General features: G+C 42.1%; 1 protein-coding gene across 1 annotated transcript in view; it reads right to left on the bottom strand.

The window, feature by feature from the left end:
• The window catches only part of cfap54 (cilia and flagella associated 54), a 300,159-nt gene that overhangs the window by 247,265 nt on the left and 39,197 nt on the right, over positions 1-13,697 (bottom strand). Inside the window, exons 10-13 of the mRNA XM_078420057.1 lie at positions 13,061-13,156; positions 11,058-11,170; positions 10,854-10,977; positions 7,114-7,205 (exon numbers count right to left, since the gene is read on the bottom strand). Coding sequence (XP_078276183.1) covers positions 7,114-7,205; positions 10,854-10,977; positions 11,058-11,170; positions 13,061-13,156 — 425 coding nt within the window. The remainder of the gene's footprint in view (positions 1-7,113; positions 7,206-10,853; positions 10,978-11,057; positions 11,171-13,060; positions 13,157-13,697) is intronic.

Here is a 13,697-nt window from a genome sequence, read left to right as displayed (position 1 = left end):
TTGACCTTAAGACATGGGAGCAGAATTAGGCTATTCAGCCCATCGAGTCTACTCTGCGATTCAATCGTGGCTGATCTATTTTCCCTGTCAACCTCATTCTGCCTTCTCCCCATGACCTTTGAACCCCATCCTAATTAAGAACCTATCAATCTCTGCCTTAAAAATATCTTATGTTTTGGGCTCCACAGATTCACTATCCTCCGGTTGAAGAAATTCCACTTCATAGAGTCATACAGCATAGAAACAGGTCCTGCGGTCCCAGTTGCCCAATCCGGCCAACATGGACAATATGCACTAGTCCAAGCTGCCACCACTTAACCCATAACCCTCTAAAGCTGTGCTATCCATGTACCTATCCAATTGTCTCTTAAATGTTATGATAGTATGTGCTTCAACTACCTCCTTCAGCATATTGTTCCATATACCCACCATCCTCTATGTAAAAAAAAATTACCCCTCCGGTTCCTATTAAATCTTTCCTCCCTCACCTTAAACCGATGTCCTCTGGTCTCGATTCCCCTACTCCTGTGTATTTACCCAATCTATTAATCTCTTAATTTTGTACACTTCTATAAGATCACCCCTCATCATCCTGCACTCTAAGGAATAGAGTCATAACCTTCTCAACCTCTCCCTACAGCTCAGGCCCTTGTGTTCTGTCAAAGTCCTTACAAATCTTCTCTGCACCCTTTCCAGCTTGACAACATATTTACTATAACATAGGGATCAAAACTGCACACAATACTCTAAATGTGGCCTCATACAACTGTCTTATACAACTGTAACATGATCTCCCAACTTCTAAACTCAGTACACTGACTGATGAATACCATTGTGCCAAAACCATTTTTAACTGTCTTCAAGATCCTGCTGCAATTTCGGACAACAACCTTCATTATCTACAATACCACCCACTTTGTCATCTGCATACTTGTTAATCATGCCTTGTACGTTCTCATCCAACTTATTGATATAGATGACAAACAGCAATGGGCCCAGCACCGTACCCCAAGGCACACCATTTGTCACAAGCCTCCAGTCCGAAAAGCAACCTTCCACCATCAACCAGTTGCTTCCTTCCATGAAACCAATTTTCTATCCAGTCACTTTGCTCTCCTTGGATCCCATGCAACCTAACCTTCCAGAGCAGCCTATTATGCAAAAACTTGTCAAATGTTTTGCTGAAATCCAAAAAACACAGATTCGTGAAACACAATCTCCCACGCACAAACCATGCAGACTATCACGAATCAGCCCTTGCCATCCAATGCATGTATATCTTGTCCCTCAGAAATTTTCCTCTCTACCTACTACAGCCAAGGATATCCTGGTTCCTGGTCAGGCCCGGGAGATTTGTCGACCTTCATACGTGTCAGAACCCTCAGCACCTCCTCCACTGTATATTGACTGCCTTTAAGACACTTCCATTGAATGCCCCAAGTTCCCCGGTCCTCATGTCTTTCTCCACTGTAAAAACTGAGGAGAAATACTCATTGTGGACCTTGTCTATCTCCTATGACTCCACACACAGTTGACCACTTTGAATCCCGAGGTGTACCATTCTCTCAATGGTTATCCTTTTTCCCTTTATGTCCATAAAATCTCTTGGGAGTATCCTTAATGTTACATGCCAGAGCTATCCCGTGTCCCCTTTTTGCGCTCCCAATTTCATTTTTTTAGCTTGCTCCTCAGTTCCCAAAACTCCTCCAGGGATATACTTGATACCAGCTGTTTATACCTGCCCCATTACTCCTTCTTACTCTTGACCAGAGCCTCAATTTCTCATCAGTCAAACACACCTGCGCTCATCCTTCACTCCAACAGGAAGATGCATGTACCGGCAGCACACTTTTAAAAACATCCCACTTTCCTGGCGTTCCTTTTCCTTCAAACAACCTACTCCAATCAACTTGAGCCAGTTCCTGACTAATGCCCTCATAGTTGGCCTTGCCCTAATTTAGAATTTTAACTGTGTAGGAAGGAACTGCACATGCTGGTTTAAACCAAAGACAGATACTAAAAGTCTGAGTTTGAGTCTGAAGAAGGGTCTCGACCCGAAACGTCACCCATTCCTTCTCTCCAGCGATAATAATAATAATAATAATAATATATTCCTTTATTCGTCCCACACCGGGGAAATTTACCGGGGATACTGCCTGTCCCACTGAGTTACTCCAGCTTTTTGTATCTATCTTAGAATTTTAACTCATAGGCTAGTCCCGTCTGTATCTTTAACTATCTTAAACCTAATAGAACAGTGGTCGCTGGTCCAAAAGACTCATCCATGAACACTTCATTCATTTGCCCTTCCCAATTTGCCAAGACTAGATCAAGCATTGCCCTCTCTTGTGTGGAGCCCATTACATATTATAGAGGTCCTCATCTCCTTCCTAAAGGTACACCCTTTTATTCTGAGGCCGTGCCCTCTGGTTGGACACTCCCCCATTACTGAAAACATCCTTACCACGTCCACTCTATCTAGGCTTTTCATTATCTAGTAGGTTTCAACGAGATCCCCCCTCATCCTTCTGAAGTCCAGTGGGCACAGGTTCCAGAACTTTCAAACGGTCTTCATACGTTAACCCAATTATCCCCATGATCATTCTCGTAAACTATTCTCAACCCACTCCAAAGCCAGCATATCCTTCTTCAGTAGTCTACATCTTTATTTCTTCTACCAAAGTGCAGTCTGCACACTTTGCTACACTGTATTCCATTTGCCACTTCTTTGTCCATTCTCCCAACCTGTCCAGGTCCTTCTGCAGACTCACTGTTTCCTCAACCTGCCCCGCCACCAATCTTCAGATCATCCACAAACATGACCACAAAGCTATCAATTCCCTCATCCAGATCATTAACATACAACATGAAAAAAACAAACAATACTAACATCTGCGATACATCACTAGTCATCGGGGCCCAACAAGAAAAGGCCCCTTTATTCCTACTCTTTGCCTTCTGCCAGTCACCTAATCTTCTATTCATGCTAGTGCCTTGCCTCTAATACCATGGGCTCCTATCTTGTTCAGCAGCTTCAAATGTGACACCTTATCAAAGGCCTTCTGAAAATCCAAGTAAACAATAGCTACTGACTCTCCTTTATCTATACCGCTTGTTACCTCCTCAAAAAATCCCAAGATTTGCCAGGCGAACATGCTATTTTGGGCCTATGTCCAAGTACATCAAAACCTCATCCTTAATGATGGACTCTAAAATATTACACACCAAAGACAAGCTAACTGACCTGCAATATCTCTACAGCTACCTGTCAGACCCTGGATGTCACCTGGTCCATCAGATCCAGGTGACATCCACCTATGGACCTTTCAGCTTCCCAAGCAACTTCTCTGTAACTGCTTTCACTTCTGCCCCGACTCTCTTGAATTTCTGACAAATTGTTAGTGTCTTCAACTGTGAAGACTGACATTTGATTCCTTTTAATCATTTTCTTCCTGTGATGTTATTTGAGAATAATGTTCTTCCTTCACTTTGATGCTTTTACAATGCTCATATATAAAAGGCAGCATTTCACCCTATCTGAAACAAGAGTACAATGTGGTTTCAGGTATTTATGATCATCAAAGTAACATTAAAAAACCATTGAACATTGGAAATTTATTTTTAACACTGTTCCAAGTTATACATTATAAAAATAGAAAATGCTGGAAACACTCAGCAGGTCATGCTGGAAAGAGAAACAGAATGATTTGGGCTCAAGAGCTTAAGGAGACAAAACAAGTTAATTAAGACGACAGAGGCTGGAATCTTGAGCAAACTCAAAGTGTGGGAGGAACTCAGCAGTCCAAGCAGCATCTGTGGAGGAAAATGACAGACGATGTTTCATGTCAGACCTATGTTCAGACTGCACCTTGGGTGGGGATATCTCACGTTGGGTAAAATCAGTGCGACGATATGGATAAACAGTAAATAAGGTTAGTCTGGTCAATATAGACAGAAGAACGTGGACATTGTTCAAGTTGCTCATTGTTTATTCTATTGGTAACTGCACATACAGCCCACATTAAAATAGATATTAACAATCCTTTCAATTACATATAAATGCTTCTTACCGTACTAACGTGAAATCACAAAATAGCAGAATAATGTAACATGGAACAAAGACGAGAAAGAAGTAGTGTTAAATCAATATCTTTCAATGAAGATCTAAGCTGCAGTCTCTCACTTGTCAGCAATTGGTAGGTTATTTATTCTATAAATTTATGACCATATATCAATCCAATCTCTTCCTTTCACGAATAACAACAGCTGTCGTTGTGCTCATTCTGTAATTGTAATCTCTCATTCCTGTAACCTTGGTCGCAAATCTCTAACACAACCTTCAAAACCTTGTCCACAGACTGATGCCCAGAATAGACACACTTTCATCATCTTAGATTGGACCTGACTTGGTTTACATATAGAGTGGCACAACTTCCTGCCCTTTGTATTCCATGACTCCCTTTATAAAACACGCGATGTGGCAAAAGTATACATTTAATTCTAATGAAACCAACAATGAAAGGATCAGTCAGTTGTATTATAAAGGCAGCTTTGTAACCTTCACACATACACCGATCAACCAAAACATTATGACCGCTGACAGACGAAGTGAATAACATTGATTATCTTCTTACAATGGCACCCGTCAAGGGGTGGGATATATTAGGCAGCAAGTGAACAGTGAGTTCTTGAGGTTGATGTGTTGGATGCAGGAGAAATGGGCAGGAGTAAAGACCTGAGCAACTTTGACCAGGGCCAAATTGTTATGGCCAGACGACTGGTCAGAGCATCTCTGAAACGGCAAGGCATGTGGGGTGCTCCCGGTCGGCAGTGGTGAGTACCTACCGACAGTGGTCTGAGGAGGGACAAACCACAAACCGGCGACAGGGTGTTGGGCGCCCAAGGCTCATTGATGCGCGAGGGCAACGAAGGCTAATCCGTTTGGTCCGAACCGACAGAAGGTCTACTGTGGCATAAGTCACAGAAAATTTTAATGGTTATCACAGGAGGAATGTATCACAATACACAGTGTATCGCACCTTGCTGCATATGGGGCTGCACAAGGAGGACCAACAGCATATTAGGCAGGTGGTCATAATGTTTTGGCTCATCAGGTCATAATGGTTTGGCTGATCGGTGTATAAAGGACCAAGATTCAAATCCCACCAGGCCATCACGAACAGATTGGACTTTTAAATAAACCTTTACAACCAGCTGTGAGTTAGAAGGAATGCAGAAATCATACATACATATCTGGGTGTTGCCTGGATTGGGGAAATCACGGTTATAGGGAGATACTGAATTTGTTGGATTTGCAGCAAAGATGACATGATAGAGGTATCTAAAACCATGAGGTGGATTGAAAGCGTAGATTGTAAAAATCTTTTTCCATGGTGGAGGTGTCAAAGATATGAAGGCATAGGCATAAGATGAGAGCTAGGAGCTTGGTGGGGATCGAAGGGGTAATTTGTTTTTATACAGAAGATGGTTGGTTTACGAAGGGCACTGTCTTAGGAGGTTGTGGGCGCAGGTACTCTCATGACACTTAAGGAGCATCTAGACATGTACTTAAATCACCAAGAAACGATAGGCTGTGGAATTTGTGCAGATGGGTATAATGAGCAGTATTGACCTGGTGTTTCTGTGGTGTACCACTCCACGAGTCTACTTTGTTTATATAATCAACAGGATGTATCAATTTAATACACATCCTTCTTTATTTCCAGCATAATGATGGTTCTTTAGAACTTCAGACTTCTCAAAAACTAAAATCAATGCAAAATGGTCCATAAAGGGCCTGTCCCACTTAGGCGATTTTTTAGGTGACTGCCGGCGACTGTCAAAGTCGTAGCAGATCACCAAAATTTTCTTTTACCCTACGACAATGACCACGACAATGCCGTATCAGGTCGAGATTACACCATCTTCGGAAACATCGCGAAATTCCCACGATAATCAATACTTCTCCGGCATCCTAATTTTCGCTGAAATTACTGACAAGTCTATAATTACTTGAGAGTTTTGAAATATGACATCTTGCCCTGGTTACTTGAAAACCAAGCTTCACGGTAACAAGGCATAAACTGGATTGACTTCCAGTTTACTAATAGTGTATTAAGAAATTTAATTTTAAACATGGTTAAATGGATTTTTGTGCAGAGTGTGGGCATTCTTTGAAAATATATGGGAGATGCATATCTGGTTTCTGGGTTGCATATCTGGGTTGGGAGCCTACTTTAAATGTAATCGCTGATGGCCATAAACATCGTGAAAATTCCCACGCTTATCTGACCATCAAACTGTCGCCTCCAATCTACCTGTCAAATGTCCTGACGGTAAATAAATTGGTTAAACACGTATTTTATGGTATCTTCAAATGACTTTACAATAGACAATAGACAATAGACAATAGGTGCAGGAGTAGGCCATTCAGCCCTTCGAGCCAGCACCGCCATTCAATGCGATCATGGCTGATCACTCTCAATCAGTACCCCGTTCCTGCCTTCTCCCCATACCCCCTCACTCCGCTATCCTTGAGCTCTATCCAGCTCTCTCTTGAAAGCATCCAACGAACTGGCCTCCACTGCCTTCTGAGGCAGAGAATTCCACACCTTCACCACCCTCTGACTGAAAAAGTTCTTCCTCATCTCCGTTCTAAATGGCCTACCCCTTATTCTTAAACTGTGGCCCCTTGTTCTGGACTCCCCCAACATTGGGAACATGTTATCTGCCTCTAATGTGTCCAATCCCCTAATTATCTTATATGTTTCAATAAGATCCCCCCTCATCCTTCTAAATTCCAGTGTATTACTTAATTTAATATTACGTGCTTCTAAATGCATCTAAGACAACCTAACAAACCTGGGGACAGCATGCGACAGCGCCCGCAATAAGCAACGATACCTGGCGACAAGCCAGCTGTCGCCAAGAAATTTCAATCCGGTTGATTTCTCAGCGACGCGCCGAGATCCACTACGATTCATTGAAGACTCCTCACGATCATGCTTGCGACTCCCCGGCAAACTGTCGGCGACAGCCTAGTCGCCGGCAGTCGCCTTAAAATCGCCAAAGTGGGACAGGCGCTTTAGATTCACAATATTTTGACACACTTACCTGACATGGAGTGCAGGTGTATGCAAACATCGTTTCTGCTAGAATCACAAGGTCATCACACAAATTTGTAGCCCCATCAGGTTGAAGTGATCCTGTAAGAAACAAATACATTTACATTGATGGGAACATAATTATGTTATAAATTATGTAATTCAGAAACCTGCGCAAAACATCCTGCGACATGCATTCAAATCCCCAGCTGGAGTATTTAAATTTAGTAAAATAAATTTGAGATTGCAAAGCTGGCATCATGAAAGAATAGTATTTTGTAAAAACTCATCTAATTTACTGATATTCCTCGGGGAAGCAATTCTGTCTTCCTTAGCTGAGATTTTGGACTCTTGACTATAACTGCCCTCTGTATCAATGACAAAAAAATGGTTCAACATCATCTTCATGGAGAAAATAAATACCAATTCCGTCAGCACTGTCCACAACCCATGAAAAAACAAAAAACATGCCACTATTTGTGTGACCTCTCGAGCAACAGGAGTGGTCCCAGAGGATTGGAGAGTAGCTAATGTTATTCCATTGTTTAAAAAGAGCAATAGGATTAGTCCGGCATATTATCAACCAGTAAGACTTACACCAGTAGTGGGGAAACTATTGGAAAAGATTCTGAGGTACAGGATTGGTTTAGTTTAGTTTGGTGTAATGAAGGGCAGTGAAAAGCTTTTTTGTTGCGTGCTATCCAGTCAGCAGAAAGACTATATAAGATTACATTCAAGCCGTCCAATGTGTACAGGTACTGGAAACTGGAAATAGCGTTTAGAGTAAGATAAAGATTTATTCGCATCTGGAAAAGTAAGGAATTATTAGGGATAAACATCATGGTTTAGCGTGGGACAGGCCAGGTTGTACCAAATTCAATTTTTTGCGGAGGTGATGAAGATGCTTGATGAAGGTGGGGCAGTGGACACCATCTAAATGGACTTTCATAAAACATTTAACAAGGGGGTTTCTCTGAATGGAGGTGTGTGACCAGTGATGTTCTGCAGGGATCATTCCTGCAACATTTGATGTTTATGACATATACAAATAGACAAAAATGTATATGGGGTGATTTGCAAAAAAATTGTGGCGTTTTGGATAGGTAAAAAGTATACATCAGTTGAAGATCTGGCAAACAAATGGCATTTAATCCTGATAAGTGTGACATGCTACATTTTGGGAGGTCAAATGCAAGGGGAAAGCATACAGTAAATGGCAAGATCCTAAGGAGCAACAATGTACTCAGAGATGTAGGAAAGAACTGCAGATGCTGGTTTAAATCAAAGATAGGCACAAAATGCTGGAGTAACCCAGCGGGTCAGGCAGTATATCCGGAGAGAAAGAATGGGTGACGTTTTGGGTCGAGACCCTTCTCCAGACTGATGTCAGCGGAGGGGGCAGGACAAAGATAGAGTGTGGTAGGAGACAGTAAGACTAGTGGGAGAACTGGGAAAGGAGAGGAGATGGAGAGAGAAAGCAAGGGCTACCTGAAGTTGGTGAAGTCAATGTTCATACCGCTGGGTGCAAACTACCCAAGCGAAATATGAGGTGCTGTACCTCCAATTTGCACTGGGCCTCACTCTGACAATGGAAGAGGCCCAGGACAGAAAGGTCAGATTAGGAATGGGAGGGGAGTTGAAGTGCTGAGCCACCGGGAGATCAGGTAGTTTAAGATGGACTGAGCGAAAGTGTTCAGCAAAACAATCGCCAAGCCTGCGCTTGGTCTCGCCGATATAGAGAACCTGGCACAGTGGATACAGTAGATGAGGTTGGAGGAGATGCAAGTGAAACTTTGCCTCACCTGGAAAGACTGTTTGGGTCCTTGGATAGAGTCGAGGGGGGAGGTAAAGGGACAGGTGTTGCATCTCCTGCGGTTACAGGGGAAAGTACCTGGGGAGGAGGTGGTTTGGGTGGGAAGGGACAAGTTGACCATGGAGTTTCTGAGGGAACGGTCTCTACGGAAAGCAGAAAGGGGTGGAGATGGGAAGATGTGGCCAGCAGTGGGATCCCGTTGCAGGTGGCCTAAATGTTGGAGGATGAGATGGTGTATGCACGGCTGATGGGGTGGAAGGTGAGGACAACAGGGACTCTGTCTGTGTACGAATGGGGGAAGGGGGAGCAAGAGCGGAGCCGCAGGATATCGAGGAGACCCTAGTGAGAGCCTCATCTATAATGGAAGAGGAGAAGCCCCGTTTCCTAAAGAATGAGGACATCTCCGATGCCCGGGTATGGAACACTGCATCCTGGGCGCAGATGCGGCGTAGGAGGAGGAATTGGGAGTAGGGGATAGTCTTTACAGGAAGCTGGGTGGGAAGAAGTGTAGTCAAGAAAGCTATGGGAGTCAGTAGGTTTGTAGTAGATGTCGGTCAATAGTCTGTTTCCTATGATGGAGACTGTGAGATCTAGAAACGGCAGGGAGATGTCGGAGATGGTCAAAGTGAATTTGAGTTCAGGATGAAGTTGATGAAGTCAGTGAGTTCTGCATGGACGCAGATAGCACCACTGCAGTTATCAATGTAGCGGAGGTAGAGTTCGGGGATAGGGCCAGTGTACACCTGGAACAGGGATTGTTCGTAGCGGAAGTAGAGTTCGGGGATAGGGGCCGTGTACTGCAGAGGCAGAGTTCGTGGATGTATTAAGAGGACTTGGGCCCAGGTCTATATCACCCTGAATGTGGCAATACAAGAGTTACGGTATTAAAGAAGGCATGAACCATGCTTGTTCGAGGTGTTGAGTATAAAAGTTGGGAAGTCATGTTGCAGTTGTATGACCTCTTAGTTAGATGATATTTGGAGTATTGTGTGCAGCTCCGTTCACCACAGGAAGGATACAGAGGTTTGGGAGGCTGAAGAAGAGGTTCTCCAAGATGTTGCCAGGATGAGAGGGTATTTGCTATAAAGAGTGTTCGAATAAACTTGGATTATTTTCTCTGGAGTGTCATAGACTGAAGGGAAATCTGATATAAGTTCATTAAAAAGTACAAGAGGCAAAGGTAGCCAGTTAATTCCTTTAAGAGCAAATCACAAATATTAGAGGGTATTGCGTTAAAGTGAGCGGAGGAAGTTTAAAGTAGATGTGTGAGGCAAGTTTTTTAAATATATATTTTTTACACAAATTGGTTAGTGCCTGAATGCGCTGCCAGGGGGTTAGTGAAACAGATACAATAGTGGCATTAAAGAAGCATTTAGACAGTGACATGGACATGTAGGGAATGTAGGTTATGGATCCTGTGCAGACACATAGGTGTAGCTTAATTTGGTCATAGGCCAAAGGGCCTGTTCCTGTGCAGTACTGTTCTATGTTCAATTTGTTGCTCATGCATGTACCTTCAAAAGAGAAGACATCAGTCATTGCAATCCTATAAATTTCTAATACTTGGGATTTGTTTCATTTAGAGATGCAACATGAAACCAGGCTCTTCAGCCCACCGAGTCTACACTGACCACTTTCTCAACCAATCCCTACACACTAGGGGCAATGTACAAAGGCCAACTAACCTACAAACAAGCACAACTCTGGGATGCGGGAGGAAACCAGAGCACCCAGAGGATACCCACGCAGTCATAGAGAGAAAGTCCAAACCCCACACAGACAGCACCTGTCAGAATCGAACCGTGGATCTCTGGCACTGTGAGGCAGCAGTTCTACCAGCTGCCCTCTGCCCTCTTCCGCATTTCTGATGACCAACTGGTCAGCAATACTCATTTGTTGTCTATTATAACTAAAGTGGTATTTTTTGCCTGCTGTACCTATTGCACAGTTTTCTCCCAAAGGAAGACCATGCTTGGACTTGCGAGATGAAACAAATGGTTCCATTGCAATCAGTACGTCCAAATCCAATTCAAAACTCTTCCAAGCCATGTTATCCTGGTTCTGGAAAAGAAACAAAAGGCAATATTAAAAGAAAATGTTTACCAGTTTATTGGATGCATTGTTTATTAGTCAGGGCTTACCTTTAAGAAAGAGCGAAGTGGCGCAATGATAGTATCAAATATATCAAACTGCTCAAAGCAGAATGCAGCCTTGGCTAATCTCACAGCAGCCTCCACAGACACACCATCTTCACCTAAAAACATAATTTGACAGATATTGAAATATTACATATTGTTTTGCATTCGTTCCTGGGGTGCATCATTGCTAATCCATAGTTCAACTCAGAAGGAGCCAGGGATGATATTGATAAGCAGAACCAGATAGCTTACTCCTGCTCCGATTTTCCAGGTTAAAGAGGTTTCCTTACCTCAGCAACACTGGAAAAGCAGTTATTTTCCAATGGTGGAAATTCATAAGATTTTATAACACAAAAGAAAGCCACTAAGCCAAATGAGAACAGTAAGAGCTCTCCAAATAGACTCACTTCTTTGGTCTTTCCCAATTGGCCTTAACATTTTTTAAGTAGGTATCCAATTCCTTTATTGAATCAGTTTCCACATGTTTTACATATTATAACAACCTGTTGCATCCATTGGATTTTTTTCTTATGTCAACTTTGGCTAATTAATCTAAATCCGAGTCCTCTGGTGATCAACTATTCCTCCATTGGAAACAGTTTATTCTAAATAATCATCAATACAAACACTTATTCCTAAACTACCAACTCATTCCTGGAATCAGACCACTCAAAACTTGTAATCTAATTTCTCTAGGTCTCTTTCTTCCCTATTTCTGTAACCTACACTAGCTTTGCAGTTATCCATGTGCTCCACCAATTCTGATTTTTTTTGTTTATGAGTTTTGTTTACTTCAAACAGAATATAATGCCTTCAGTTGCAAGCTCAATATTTCCCTCTACAAATACCATCTCCATTTTTTACTTGAAGTCATTCTTTAAAACCTACTTCCTCAAACATTTTTGGACACATATCCTACAACCTCCTTATGTGGCTCAGTATGAAAATTGTTTTGTAAAACTACATGACCATTATGCAGATTTGGTTGTTTCTACCATCAATCTTTTTCGTACATTGTGTATCTACTGCAGCAATCTATTGTGCTATCCATGTGAACCACAGGGATTGTGGGCATTGCTGCAACAGGAAAAGGTGCCAAACAGTACATTGTTTCGTAGGAAGGAAAGAAGTAGATGTTAAAGAATGCTTTAAAGGAGGAAATGGCGATACAGCAACAGTTTAATGATGGGAGTGCTAGAGCCCAGACCTGATGCAACTGAAGACATTACTCTTGGTGTAAATATTTTTTAAGTATCATTTAAAATGGGATTTTGGTCTGTGGTTGTATGATGAATAAGGTTACAACATTGACTGAGATAACATATGGAAAGGTTAGTGAGAAATCACTGAGCATGAAGAGAAAATGGCATTTCAATGGTGGAGAGACGGAAACACAGAAAGGGAATGAGGATTCGAAATAAAGGACATGATTTGATTATGTACAATTTATTTTGGCGATTGATACCACTCGTTTTAAATCCATTCTAATTTCATACAGAAAATCCATATAAACCTGACTCCTTGATCACTAGAGAAAGTTTAAATAAAATTTCTGATCCAATTCTGATTCCAGCCCACTTCCTCACAGGCTCCACAGAGAACACACTTCAGTTTCCATTCAACCATTCAAGTGACAAAACAAAGATCTTTATTACCATCGCCTAAGGTTGATTGTTCGTTATCTTCCAGCCCTTCAGAGAAGGAAGCTGATGATTTAACTGCGTGTCCTCCCACCTTGAGCAAGTCAAATGATGTTAAAATGAACCGCATAGTCAGATTTTGGGACGAGGGAGAAATAAAAGGAGGCATTTTGAGGTGTATAGCTTAGTAGGTTACGACAAATAATTAGAAAATTAGTCAAGATTAACAAGCATCGCAGTTACTTAATTAGTGAAACTAAGTCATACACTTTAAAAAAACTGAGCATCAGTTTTCATGTGGCATTTGTCTTTGCAAATTCTTTGTCAAAAAGACAAGGATAACAAGTTCAGGACAGCAGAACTTACCAGCAGTAGCAAGCTCTATGAGGGAACTTGTTAGCCTTATTCCACCAACTGGATCAGGGCATGCAGCGGAATTAAGTTGGGTATTACCACCACCACCTAAAGCAAAGCGAGTTTCAATAATTTTATTATCAATACAAAAGTTACACATATAGTCATAGAGTGATACAGTGCGGAAACAGGCCCTTCGGCCCAACTTGCCCACACCGGCTAACATGTCCCATCTACACTAGTCCCACCTGCACGCCTTTGGCCCATATCCCTCCAAACGTGCCCTATCCATGTACCTGTCTAACTGTTTCTTAAATGTTGGGATGGTCTCTACCTCAACTACCTCCTCTGGCAGCTCGTTCCATACACCCACCACTTTTTATGTGAAAAAGTTACCTCTCAGATTCCTATTGAAGTATCCTACATATTTAAGTTTATTTCCAAAAATAAAAACAAAAAAATATATACAAAACAAAAACTGTGCAAAACCTCTTCAGACATTTTCAGTATCTATGGGTTCATTAGTGTCATCCACAGTCATGTTTGCACCTATCATTAACCAAAATAAAACATTTTTGGCAATCATAGAGCCCACTGGGCTGATATCCCTTCCCCTGTTTAAGGGGTTGCCTCACCAGAACCTGCCCCT

The sequence above is a fragment of the Rhinoraja longicauda genome, chromosome 23 (assembly GCF_053455715.1).
Source record: "Rhinoraja longicauda isolate Sanriku21f chromosome 23, sRhiLon1.1, whole genome shotgun sequence".
NCBI lineage: Eukaryota > Metazoa > Chordata > Chondrichthyes > Rajiformes > Arhynchobatidae > Rhinoraja > Rhinoraja longicauda.
This window is presented reverse-complemented; position numbering and strand designations above follow the sequence as displayed.